At 40.4% G+C, this 12,206-nt stretch overlaps 1 protein-coding gene across 3 annotated transcripts in view; it reads left to right on the top strand.

Moving 5' to 3' along the window:
• The window catches only part of IL22RA2 (interleukin 22 receptor subunit alpha 2), a 29,691-nt gene extending 22,743 nt beyond the window's left edge, over nt 1–6,948 (top strand). For 2 of the 3 annotated variants that reach the window (XM_003827696.4, XM_003827697.4), the window contains 2 exons: nt 2,895–3,064; nt 4,991–6,948. In XM_003827696.4, coding sequence (XP_003827744.2) covers nt 2,895–3,064; nt 4,991–5,140 — 320 coding nt within the window. In that variant the 3' untranslated portion in view covers nt 5,141–6,948. The remainder of the gene's footprint in view (nt 1–2,894; nt 3,065–4,990) is intronic. The other variant, XM_057302666.1, reaches the window with a different exon arrangement.
• The last annotated feature ends 5,258 nt before the right edge of the window (nt 6,949–12,206 follow it).

The following is a 12,206-nucleotide window of genomic DNA, read 5'->3' as shown; positions in this document are numbered from 1 at the left end:
CAATTCTCTAGTTGAGGAAAAGGAGATTTCATGACTAAACTGATGAACACCAGTGAAGGGAATTCACAGATCAGTTTGATTATTATATTCAAGCCTAGAAATAGGGTCACATTCAAATTTACTTATCAAACAAAGTTTCCTTCAGTCTAAGCCATTAGGCCAGTCAGGTAAGAATAGCCAAAGACATTGACTGACACAGCTTTAGCTCAATTCTATTTAAATTGGGATAGTGTTGAGTTAAGAAGGGTTTGTGTGTTTTCTATATGACCTTTCTCCCTAAAAAAAAAAAAAAAAAAAAAAAAAAAATCAGAAAAGAAAAGAAAAAAGCTTTAGACCAGGTCCTTTAAAAAGCCATTTTATTTCGGGGCCTCTTAGTAGAAGAATAAGAAACCCAGTCTATAGCTACTACTCTTGTTGATGCAATAGTGAGAAGAATCACCCACTCAGCTGTCTCCTCACCCCCAGGCTTGCGCTCTCCCACCACAGCTCCTAAGAACTTCTGAAGAACATATTTCAAAAAACACGTTTCCAGTTCCTCAAGACAGCATGTTTGTGGCATCTGTGATATAGACTAATGAGCCAGCTGCATGCATTGGCTCCTCTGACACCTGTTTTTGAGCAGCAGGATGTTATCTTAGATTAAGAAGTTCTGATTTATGGTGTCTATCTAGAGACAAAGCAAGATTTTAAAAACAAAATAAAACAAAGTAAAGTTTCTTCAGTTAAAAGCAGCATTTGATACTTAGCAAGATTTCAGTATTATTTGACCTTAGAATTACTTGGATTAAAAATAGATGTGAAGGCCAGGTGTGTGGGCTCCATGCCTGTAATCCCAGCACTTTGGGAGGCCGAGGTAGGAGGATCACTTGAGGCAAAGAATAGAGCATTTCAAGCAAGGGAACAGCATTTGCAAAGGCCCTCTGGCATAGCAAACTCAAGGGACTGAAAGATAACCAATATGTTGAAGAAGAGCATGCAGGAAGGAGTCCATAATGAGATGGGACTGGAAAGGTAGGCAGGTACAAGAATTTTTTAAGGAGTTGTGACTTCCTCCAGAAAAACGTAATTTTACTCAGGAGCCATATGATCAGACTTGTGTATAGAAAAGATCATTTTGACTATATTTGGGGGAACAGGTTGGATGCAGATAAGTGAAGTAGCAGGTTACTAATAATAGTCTACAGGAGACCGAATTTGGCTTATGAAAAGGACTAGAGAAAATTTATTCCTGGAGGGACATTTAGTAAGAAACATTGGCATGACCAGGTGATAGATCGGATATAATGGTGAAGAGAACATGTCAAAGATTACCTCTAAGTTTCTTGCATGCATAATTAGATGAATTGCTGAGATGTTTTTGATGGGGTTTGATGAAAAAGACCAGTTTGGTGGGATGCAAGGTAATAGAGATTATGAGTTTGGTTTTGAATATGTTAAGCTTAATATGCTTTTAAGAGATCCAGGGGACATATCTCTTCAGATCCAAGACTCAAAGTAAAGTCTTTATTAGAGACAAAAATTTGTGAGTCATTTCATGCATATAGTACAGTGGACATTGATAGGATTGCCTAGGGAGAGAGTAGTGAGTGAGAGGCAGTTTTGAGTAAGACTAGATATTGAGGGACTTTCACCCAAAGATGCCTGAGTAAGAAAAATCTTAAAAGGAGACTGAGAAGGAATAGCCAAAGAGGTAGGAGGAAATCTGTGGGCTGATATGTTCATGAACAGTGCAGGAAGGTAATATTTCAAGGAGAGAGCTGTTAAAGAGTAAAGTGCTATGAGGTCAAATAATCTTGACTTGGTCTTGTAACACAATCACAATCCAGCGAATGGGTCAAGAAACTTGCAACTGATTGCAAAACTGATTTTGCAATCAGTTGCAAAATCTAGCGTCACAGATCATAAGCCAGGAGCCCTGTGATGTCCACAGCTGACTCACTGATAGGACAATGCCTGAAATATGTGCCTCACTGCAAAAGGGACATGTGTATTTAAAGTTAACTATCACATTATTCCAATACAGTTGGAAAGTGCTTTAAAAATGTATGGTTCCAAATTAAATAGCCTGGGAGTAGGAAACTCTCTTCTTCTAAAACACTTAGAAATTCTGGATAAAATAAAACACATTCTCCAAACTCCACAGAGGGGCAAAAATAAAAATAAAGGGAATCCTTGGGGGCCAAAACAAAGTAAATGGAAATCAAAGGGGAACCAGAAGACCAACACAGTGACTGCCCCAGCTACCCTGAAGGCATTTGCTGGATATGGTAACTAGACCCTAAGTGGTAACAGCCACTCCCAGGACAAAAGACAAGGTTTTAGGCCAGCACAAGGCAGGGAGTTAGAACTAATACCCCTACAAAAGTCTTAGAACCTCCAAGGGCTACACTGTCAATAAAAAGTCAGACTAGCCTGGATGTGGTGGCATGCACCTGTAATCTCAGCTACTCAGGAAGCTGAAGGAGAATCACTTGAGTACAGGAGTTTGAGCCCAGCCTGGGCAACATAATGAGATCCTGTCTCAAAAAAAAACCCAAAACCAACCAACCAAACAAACAAACAAAAGTCGGACTAAGAAAAGCCCTTCCAATAAACAGAGGAAAGTAATTTGTATGTTTCCATCTTTATTCTGCTAAGAATCTAACACTCTCTACATTTATAAAGTTTCGAGATTCAAATACATATGCAATTTTCTTTTTTATTTTTGTTTTTTGACAAGGATTTCACTATGCCACACAAGCTATAGTGCAGTGGCATGATCATAGCTCACTGCAGCCTCGGCTTCCCTGGGCTCAGGTGATCCTCCCACCATGCTGATTTGTCATTATACATAATGTGTCTGTATATAATACATTCTTTGATGATTTGTCAAATTTTTATGTTTTTTTCTTCAGCAAAAATAGATCCTCCAGTCATGAATATAACCCAAGTCAATGGATCTTTGTTGGTAATTCTGCATGCTCCAAATTTACCATATAGATACCAAAAGGAAAAAAATGTATCTATAGAAGATTACTATGAACTACTATACCGAGTTTTTATAATTAACAATTCACTAGAAAAGGTAAGTTCAGATGAATAGATATATTTAGAGTTTTTTTCTTTTGTTTATTTAACCAATATTTTGGTCATATGAGATGTCCTCTTCTGCTATTCTGCCTCCTCTTATTTTTCCTTATCTTTAATTCCTTCTTACTCTCAGCCAGCATTGATCCACGGTTGGTGGTGGCATCACCATCAGAATGTGTGTGTGCCCTTTCCATCCTCCGGTTTGTCTCTACAGTCTTCCCTGCATAGCTAAAGATTGGTATTAACAGTATTTAATTGCATGTGACTGCCACAAATATTCATTTTTACAGGCTTTGCACGCCTTATTTATTTATTTATTTATTATGTATTTTATTTTTAGACCAGGTGTCACTCTGTCACCCAGGCTGGAGTACAGTGGTGATCATAGCTCACTGTAGCCTCTAACTTCTGGGCTTAAGTGGTCCTCCTGCTTCAGCCTCCTGAGTAGCTGGGACTACAAGCATGCACCATCACATCCAGCTTTTTTTTTTTTTTTTGTAGAGGCAAGGTCTCACTATGTTGCCCAGCCTGGTTTCAAACTCCTGGCCTCAACCAATCCTCCAGCCTTGGCCTCCCAAAGTGCTGGGATTGCAGGCATGAGCCACCATGCCCAGACTCACACCTTATTTTAAAATAGCTTTTGAATCACATGATTATTTTTGTGCCAGTTTTGCTGCGATTTTTTTTTTTTTTTTTTTTGAGACAGGGTCTGACTCTGTCACCCAGGCTGGGGTGCAGCAGTGCAATCACAGCTCACAGCAGCCTCGACATCCTGGGCTCAAATGATGCTCCCACCTCAGCCTCCCAAGTAGCTGGGACTACAGGTGCGTGCCACCATGCCCAGCTATGTTTTTTTGTACTTTTAGTAGGGACAGGCTCTGGCCATGTTGCCCAGGCTGGTCTTAAACTCCTGGGCTCAACTGATCCGCCTGCCTTGGCCTCCAAAACTGCTGGCATTACAAACATGAGCCACCATGCCGGGCGTTGCAGTGGTATTCTAATCCACCACCGGTGCTTCTGTCTGGATTTGGTGGATACTTGAATTTGTTCCTTTTTTGGTGTCATCTAAGATAAGGGGTTTTTGTTGTAAGGAGCAGAAACCACAGTCTAACTTGTTTAGAAACAAAAGAGGAGGGGAGGGATAATTAGGAGATAGGCAAGCAATCTCAGGGACAGAGGCAGGACGTAGAGTGCCGGCAGGCTTAGCAGTGACTGGGAAGGGAAATGGAAGTGAGTTCTAAGGGATCCTGCTCTGTCTGTCTGACTTTCTGTCTCTCTGTGGCCACAGTTGCATGCCTGCAGTTACCTCTGCTCATCTCGCTGCACATCACTCTCACTGCACACTTCAAATTCTTAAAAAGAAGGCCAGGCGGGGTGGTTCACGCCTGTAATCCCAGCACTTTGGGAGGCTGAGGCAGGCAAATCATTTGAGGTCAGGAGTTCAAGACCTGCCTGGCCAACATGGTGAAACTCCATCTCTACTGAAAATACAAAAATTAGCCAGGCGTGGTGGTATGCGTCTGCAACCCCAGCTACTCAGGAGGCTGAGGCACGAGAATCCCTTGAACCTGAGAGGTGGAGTTTGCAGTGAGCCAAGATAGTAACACTGTACTCCAGGCTGGACAACTGAGTGAAACTGTGTCTCAAAAAGCAAACAAAATTCTTAAAAAGAAGACTCTGACCACAGGGTCAACCAGCCAACAGCCCTCAAGGAGAAGTCAAGTTGCACCTACACGGCCACTTGCCTTGTCCCTTTACCAGGCTATGGCCTAGGACTCTAGAAAAGAAGGGTGTGTCTTGGAAGAAACCCCACAACCTATCTACTGCTGTGACCATGTACAACTTGTTAATTTAAACAAAAATGCAGCTGTGACTTAATGGCAGCCATTTACCAACTGATTATTTTCTCTCTCGTGTGTAGGAGCAAAAGGTTTATGAAGGGGCTCACAGAGTGGTTGAAATTGAAGCTCTAACACCACACTCCAGCTACTGTGTAGTGGCTGAAATATATCTGCCCATGTTAGACAGAAGAAGTCAGAGAAGTGAAGAGAGATGTGTGGAAATTCCATGACTTGTAGAATTTGGCACTCAGCAATGTGGAAATTCTAAAGCTCCCTGAGAACAGGATGACTCGTGTTTGAAGGATCTTATTTAAAATTGTTTTTGTATTTTCTTAAAGCAATATTCACTGTTACACCTTGGGGACTTCTTTGTTTATCCATTCTTTCATCCTTTATATTTCATTTGTAAACTGTATTTGAACAACATTCCCCCCAAAAATTGAAATATAAAGACGAGGCAGAGAATAAAGTGTTCTATGAAATTCAGAACTTTATTTCTGAATGTAACATCCCTAATAACAACCTTCATTCTTCTAAGACAGCAAAATAAAAATTTAACAACCAAGGAATAGTATTTAAGAAAATGTTGAAATAATTTTTTTAAAATAGCATTACAGACTGAGGCAGTCCTGAAGCAATGGTTTTTCACTCTCTTATTGAGCCAATTAAATTGACATTGCTTTGACAATTTAAAATTTCTATACGGATGAATATTTTTCATACATTTCTATTTTATATGAATATACTTTTTATATATTTATTATTATTAAATATTTCTACTTAATGAATCAAAATTTTGTTTTAAATTCTACTTTATGTAAATAAGAACAGGTTTTGGGGAAAAAAATCTTATGATTTCTGGATTGATATCTGAATTAAAACTATCAACAACAAGGAAGTCTACTCTGTACAATTGTCCCTCATTTAAAAGATATATTAAGGTTTTCTTTTCTGTTTGTTTTTGTTTTGTTTAGTTTTTAATCCTATCTTAGAAGAACTTATCTTTATTCTCAAAATTAAATGTAATTTTTTTAGTGACAAAGAAGAAAGGAAACCTCATTACTCAACCCTTCTGGCCAAGAGTGTCTTGCTTGTGGCACCTTCCTCATCTCTATATAGGAGGATCCCATGAATGATGGTTTATTGGGAACTGCTGGGGTCGACCCCATGCAGAGAACTCAGCTTGAAGCTGGAAGCACACAGTGGGTAGCAGGAGAAGGACTGGTGTTGGTAGGTGCCTACAGAGACTATAGAGCTAGACAAAGCCCTCCAAACTGGCCCCTCCTGCTCACTGCCTCTCCTGAGTAGAAATCTGGTGACCTAAGGCTCAGTGTGGTCAACAGAAAGCTGCCTTCTTCACTTGAGGCTAAGTCTTTATATATGTTTAAGGTTGTCTTTCTAGTGAGGAGATACATATCAGAGAAATTTGTACAATTCCCCATGAAAATTGCTCCAAAGTGTGATAACAATATAGTCGGTGCTTCTAGTTATATGCAAGTACTCAGTGATAAATGGATTAAAAAATATTCAGAAATGTATTGGGGGGTGGAGGAGAATAAGAGGCAGAGTAAGAGCTAGAGAATTGGTTTCCTTGCTTCCCTGTATGCTCAGAAAACATTGATTTGAGCATAGACGCAGAGACTGAAAAAAAAAATTTACTTTGATCTCTGTTTTTGAATTCTTGTTATTTATATTTTGCTTACTACCTTTTTTGCCTTTTGTCCTTTTGTGGAGAGGGCGATGAATTAAGAGTAGTGGGGTGGGTGGCGAGTAAGTAAAATTTCAAATAGCATTTTAGTGAATGCAATTCAGTAGTCCTGAAGCCTGACTTAATAAAACAAAATTCATTTATGGTTGTTTCATGAAAGTTATTAGATAGGATCAAGTTTTGTTTGTATATTGTTTGCCTTGCTCTGGTTTTGCTTTTGTGCTCAGGTAAGTGCAAAATACTCTGTGAAAATCATAATTGTCATCTTCTTCATGGTGTTAGGGATATATTGTCATACGATTTCAATAAATCCTTGAATTTTTTGCTTTACATTTTGGAATATTTGTTATTTGAGACTTTAAAAGAAGAATACAATGTTTAAGTCTGCCAGATGAAATTCCAGTTAAACATCTTAGGCCCACGCGAAGTTCCAGCCAGGCAGGAGCAAACAGTGTTGAGCCCGACTGAGCTTGCCCTGTGATCAAATGCAATCCCAGTCTTACAGCTGCTCAGGCCAAAAGCGTTGAGGTTATCTTTGTCTCCCCGCTTTCTTTCACATCAAATATATTCAATGCACCAATAAATTCTATTGATCTACCTCCAAAATACAACACTTCTCAGAACTACCTATTCCAGGCCACCATCATTTCTGCTCTGGATGGTCACTATGGTTACCTCATTGGTGTCCCCACTCTGCTTGCCTCCCTCCAGTTTTGTCTTAACAAGGTGGCCAGCATGAGCCTTGGAACATAAATCAGATCATGTCACTTTCCTGCTCTAAAACCGCCAATGGCTTCCCATCTCATAAGGGTAAAAACCAAAGTCTTTATAATGGCCTCCAAGGCGCTGTATGATCTGTTTCCTTTCCTCATAATCTCCCAGGCCTCACTCCCTAATTCTCACCTTGCTCACTCTTCTCCAGCACACAGACCCCTTGCTTGCCCTCAAATACAAATGCCCTAGGCTTCTGGGCCTTTGCACCTGTTATTTGCTGGAAGGCTGTACCCCCAGGTTTCCATAGATTCACTTCCTCACCTCTGTCAGATCTTTGCTGGAAGACTGCCTTATCAGTGAGGCTAACTTCACTATTCCATTTAAAATTGCAACCTACCCTCTGCAATGATCTATACCACTCAGTTTCCTTCCCAGCACTTAAATCACCTGACATGCTATAGTTTACTTGTTGACCTTCTTTATTGTTTATCTTCCTCCTCTTCCACTAGAATGTAAAGGCAGGTTTCTGGTTCTTTTTCCACAGCCATATCTTCATTATCTATAACAGAACTTGGTACCTAGCAGACAATTAGTATTTGTTGGATAAATTAATGAAGCAAGAGTAGAAGCACTGAGAGCATGAGGGGGTGGGTCAGGAGATGAGGAGTGAGGCTTTTCTGGTAATTTCTTACAACCTGTTGCCTCATCTTCCTCCATGGGTAAGTGTGGGTAAGTGGGCCATTTTTTACCAGGATGCAGACACCAAGATGTGCAGAGACCAGATCTCATGCAGTCCTGGTGCCACAGCAGAGAGTTATTCTATAATCATCATTCTTCCTCCAACTGAGTGTCACTTCCTTGGTATTGTTTCTTCTCCCTGGCTGGTGGTTAAGTCCAGAAGTCCTGTCCCAGATTTCAAAAGGAGAGAGGGAGTAAAATTGCGTATGGAAAAAAGACTCACATTGACAAAAAATAATTTTAGAGTCTTCTCTAAAAAGGTTGTGGCAAGTAGATAAAACCATGAAAAACCAGGATGCCCTATGTGATTGTTAATATTAAGTGTCAACTTGATCGGATTGAAGGATGCAAAGTATTATTCCTGAATGTGTCTACGAGGATGTTGCCAATAGAGATTAATATTTGAGTCAGTGACTGGGAGAGGCAGACCCACCCTCTATCTCAGTGGGCACCATCTGAGCAGCTGCCAGCGCAGCTAGAGTAAAGCAAGTAGAAGAAGATGGAAAGAACAGACCTGCCAAGTCTTCTGGCCTCCACTTTTCTCCTGTGCTGCATGCTTCCTGCCCTCGAACATCAGACTCCAAGTTCTTCCACTTTTGGATTCCTAGACTTACATCAGTGGCTTGCCAGGGGCTCTCAGACCTTCAGCCACAGACTGAAGGCTGCACTGTCACTTTTGAGGTTTTGAGACTCGGACTGGCTTCCCTGATCCTCAGCTTGCACACGGCCTATTGTGGGATTTCACTTTGTGATTGTGTGAGCCAGTATTCCTTAATAAACTCCCTTTCACATATACATCTATCCTATTAGTCCTGTCCCTCAGGAAACCCTGACTAATACACCCTATAGGCAGATGAGCCTATTTTACCTGGGGTTAGATCAAAGTTGTTTGAGGGAGGGGGCAACAGAAGAGAGCTAACTTCTCTTGTGCCAATGAGACTGAAGGAAAGATTCCAACAGACATGCAAGATGCAATACGGAAATTTGGAGAAATGGTTCAATAGGGAACACACAGCTCCTAGTGAGGATTAAGCACCCCCAGTCCCTACCTTCCCCTGTAAAGACAGTGCTGTGGCTACTGCCGTTTGCTTGGAATAACATTCTGGCAGGTGAGAGGCCCTCTTTGCCATCCTCACAGGGATTTGCAGCCCCTGGGTTCTCCCTCACCCGTCTTTTGAGGGATCTGGCCAAAGGTCTGCCTGCTCACAGGAGCAAGAAAATGGTGACAAACAGTCTCACCGCAATCCTGCAAACTGGCTGTGAGAGAGGATATAGCAACGATCGTTTCCTCAGGCATATTTCTCATCAAGTTTAGGCCTTGGCCTGCCCAAGGTGACACTTGCACATACTCTGTTTTCTCTTTCTTCATACTGCCTACAAGTCATGCTTGTTTCTACTTTACAGGTGAGCCTCTGATGGGTTAAGTGATTTGCCAAGGTCTGGAAACCATATCTGTCTAATTCCACAGCTTATTCTCTTTCTATCAGACCCTTTAGAACTTCCTCTCAGCCTTTGTACATAGAGATTTCCCTTTAGTCTCTTAATTAAAATTCCTTTTTCAAATGTCAGTTTTGCCCTGTTGAACTCTGGGACTCTTCTTCCCCTTTAATGTCAGTATGTTGAAGGGTGAGTATTAAGAGAGCATGGGACAGGGAGACCTGATAAAGCAGCTGGTCAGCTGGTGGGTGGCTGTCTGCTTTCAGGGACAAAGAAGAGCAGTGCCTTAAAGAGCCTATTTGTTGGCCTGGCACGGTGGCTCACGCCTGTAATCCCAGCACTTTGGGAGGCCGAGGCGGGCGGATCACGCGGTCAAGAGATTGAGACCATCCGGGCCAACATGGCGAAACCCCGTCTCTACTAAAAATACAAAAATTAGCTGGTGTGGTGGCATGCACCTCTAATCCCAGCTGCTCGGGAGGCTGAGGCAGGAGAATTGCTTGAATCCGGGAGGTGGAGGCTGCAATGAGCCAAGATCATGCCACTGCACTCCAGCCTAGTGACAGAGCAAGACTGCGTCTCAAAAAAAAAAAAAAAAAAAAAAAAGAATCCATTTATCCAGCATGGATGGAGGTACATATGGTTGCTCCTCAGCTTATAGTGAGGTTACATCCTGATGAATCCATCGTAAGTCAAAAAACCTTAAGTCGAACCATATTAAGTTGGAGGCCATATGTACTCGCCAGAAAGAGCTCTGAAGTCTACACAATTACTGGCAAACATTCACTCATTGGTAAGTTCCATATCTAACTAGCTTTTTTTTAAAAAAATTGTATTGTGTATATTTAAGGTATAAAACGTGATGTTATAAGATGCATGTGTGTAGTAAAATGGTTACTATAGTGGAACAATTTATTAGTCTTCTCAGTTACCATTTGATATAGTTTGTCCCCTCCAAACCTCATGTTGAAATGTGATCCCCAGTGCTGGAGGTGAGGCTTGGTGGGAGGTGTTTGAGTCCTGGGGGTGGATGTTTCATGAATGGCTTGCTGCCCTCTTTGCAGTAATGAATGGGTTCTTGCTCTATTTGTTCACATGAAAGCTGGTTCTTAAACATCCTGGGACCTCACCCCTTGCCCTCTTGCTCCCACCTTCATCATGCAACACACCTGCTTCCCTTCACCATGCGACACACCTGCTTCCTTTCACCTTCCACCATGATTGAAAGCTTCCTGAAGTCTTCACCAGAAGCAGAAGCTGCACGGTTTGTGGAACCATGAGCCTCTTGTACGGTTTGTAGAACGGTGAGCCAAATCAATCTCTTTTCTTTATAAATTACCTAATCTCAGGTATTCCTTTACAGCAATGCAAAATGAGCTAATATACCATGTTTCTCCTTGTGGCAAACAGCTATAATATACTTAGTTTAGAAAAAATCCTGTATATAACACTATTATTAATTTTAATCCACATGTTGTTGTACAACACATTTTTTGACTTGTTTATTCTATATATTTGCTACTTTGTAACCTTTTACCTAGATCTCCCCATTCTCCCCTCCCAGACTCCAGCACTGGTAACCCTGTTTCATTCTCTCTATATATTTGATCTTTTAGGGAGAATACCACATATAAGTGAAATTATACAATATTTTTCTTTTTGTCTCTGGCTTATTTCTCCTAGTATAATGTTCTCCAGGTCAATCCATGTTGTGGAAAATAGCAAGATTTCCTCATTTTCCTCTTTTTAAAGGCTGAATAATATTCCATTGTATGTACATATCATAGTTTATCCATTGAAGGACATCTAGGTTGTTTCCATATCTTGGCTATTGTCAATAATGCTGCAGTTAACATAGGAATACAGATATCTTCATGAGGTAACGACTTTATTTCCTTCGGGTATATACCCAGAAGATTAACTGCATATAGTAGTTCTATTTTTAATTTCTTTAGGAGCCTCTGTATTATTTTGCATAATGGCTGCATCAATCTCCATTCCCACATGCACAAGGCTTCCTTTTTCCCTCTCGTTAACATTGTTATCTTTTATCTTTTGATAACAGCTATCCTACCAGGTGAGAGGTGGTATCTCATAGTGGTTTTAATTTCATTTCTCTGATAATTAGTAATGTTGGACACCTTTTCAACTAATACTTCCAATGTATCTGCTGTCCATTCTTATGTCATTTTAGATAAATGTCTATTCAAGTCATTTGTCCATTTTTTACTGGGTTATATGTTTTCTTGTTATTGATTTGTTTGAGTTCTTTATAAATCTTCAATATCAACTCCTTATTTGATATAAAGTGTGCAAATTTTTTTTTCACAATCTGTAGGTTGTCTTTTCATTCTGTTGTCTCATTTATTGTGCAGGAGCTTTTTAGTTTAATGTAGACCCATTTATTTATTTTTGCTGTCATAGCCTGAACTTTTGACTTGATATCCAAAACACAAAAGAAATCATTGCCAAGGCCACTGTAAAGGAGTTTTTCCTCTAAGTTTTTTTCCTAAGAGTTTTTTGCTTTAAGGTCTACTGTTTAGGCCTTTTATCCATTCTGAGTTGTTTTGTGTATGGGGTAAGAGTCCAATTTTATTCTTTTGCATATGGAAATCCAGTTTTCATAGCACCACTTATTGAAGAGGCTGTCCTTTCCTCAATTGTTCCTTTTTCATGTCCTTGTCAAAAATTAGTTGACC

Source organism: Pan paniscus, chromosome 5 (genome assembly GCF_029289425.2).
Source record: "Pan paniscus chromosome 5, NHGRI_mPanPan1-v2.0_pri, whole genome shotgun sequence".
NCBI classification, from domain to species: Eukaryota; Metazoa; Chordata; class Mammalia; order Primates; family Hominidae; genus Pan; species Pan paniscus.
This window is presented reverse-complemented; position numbering and strand designations above follow the sequence as displayed.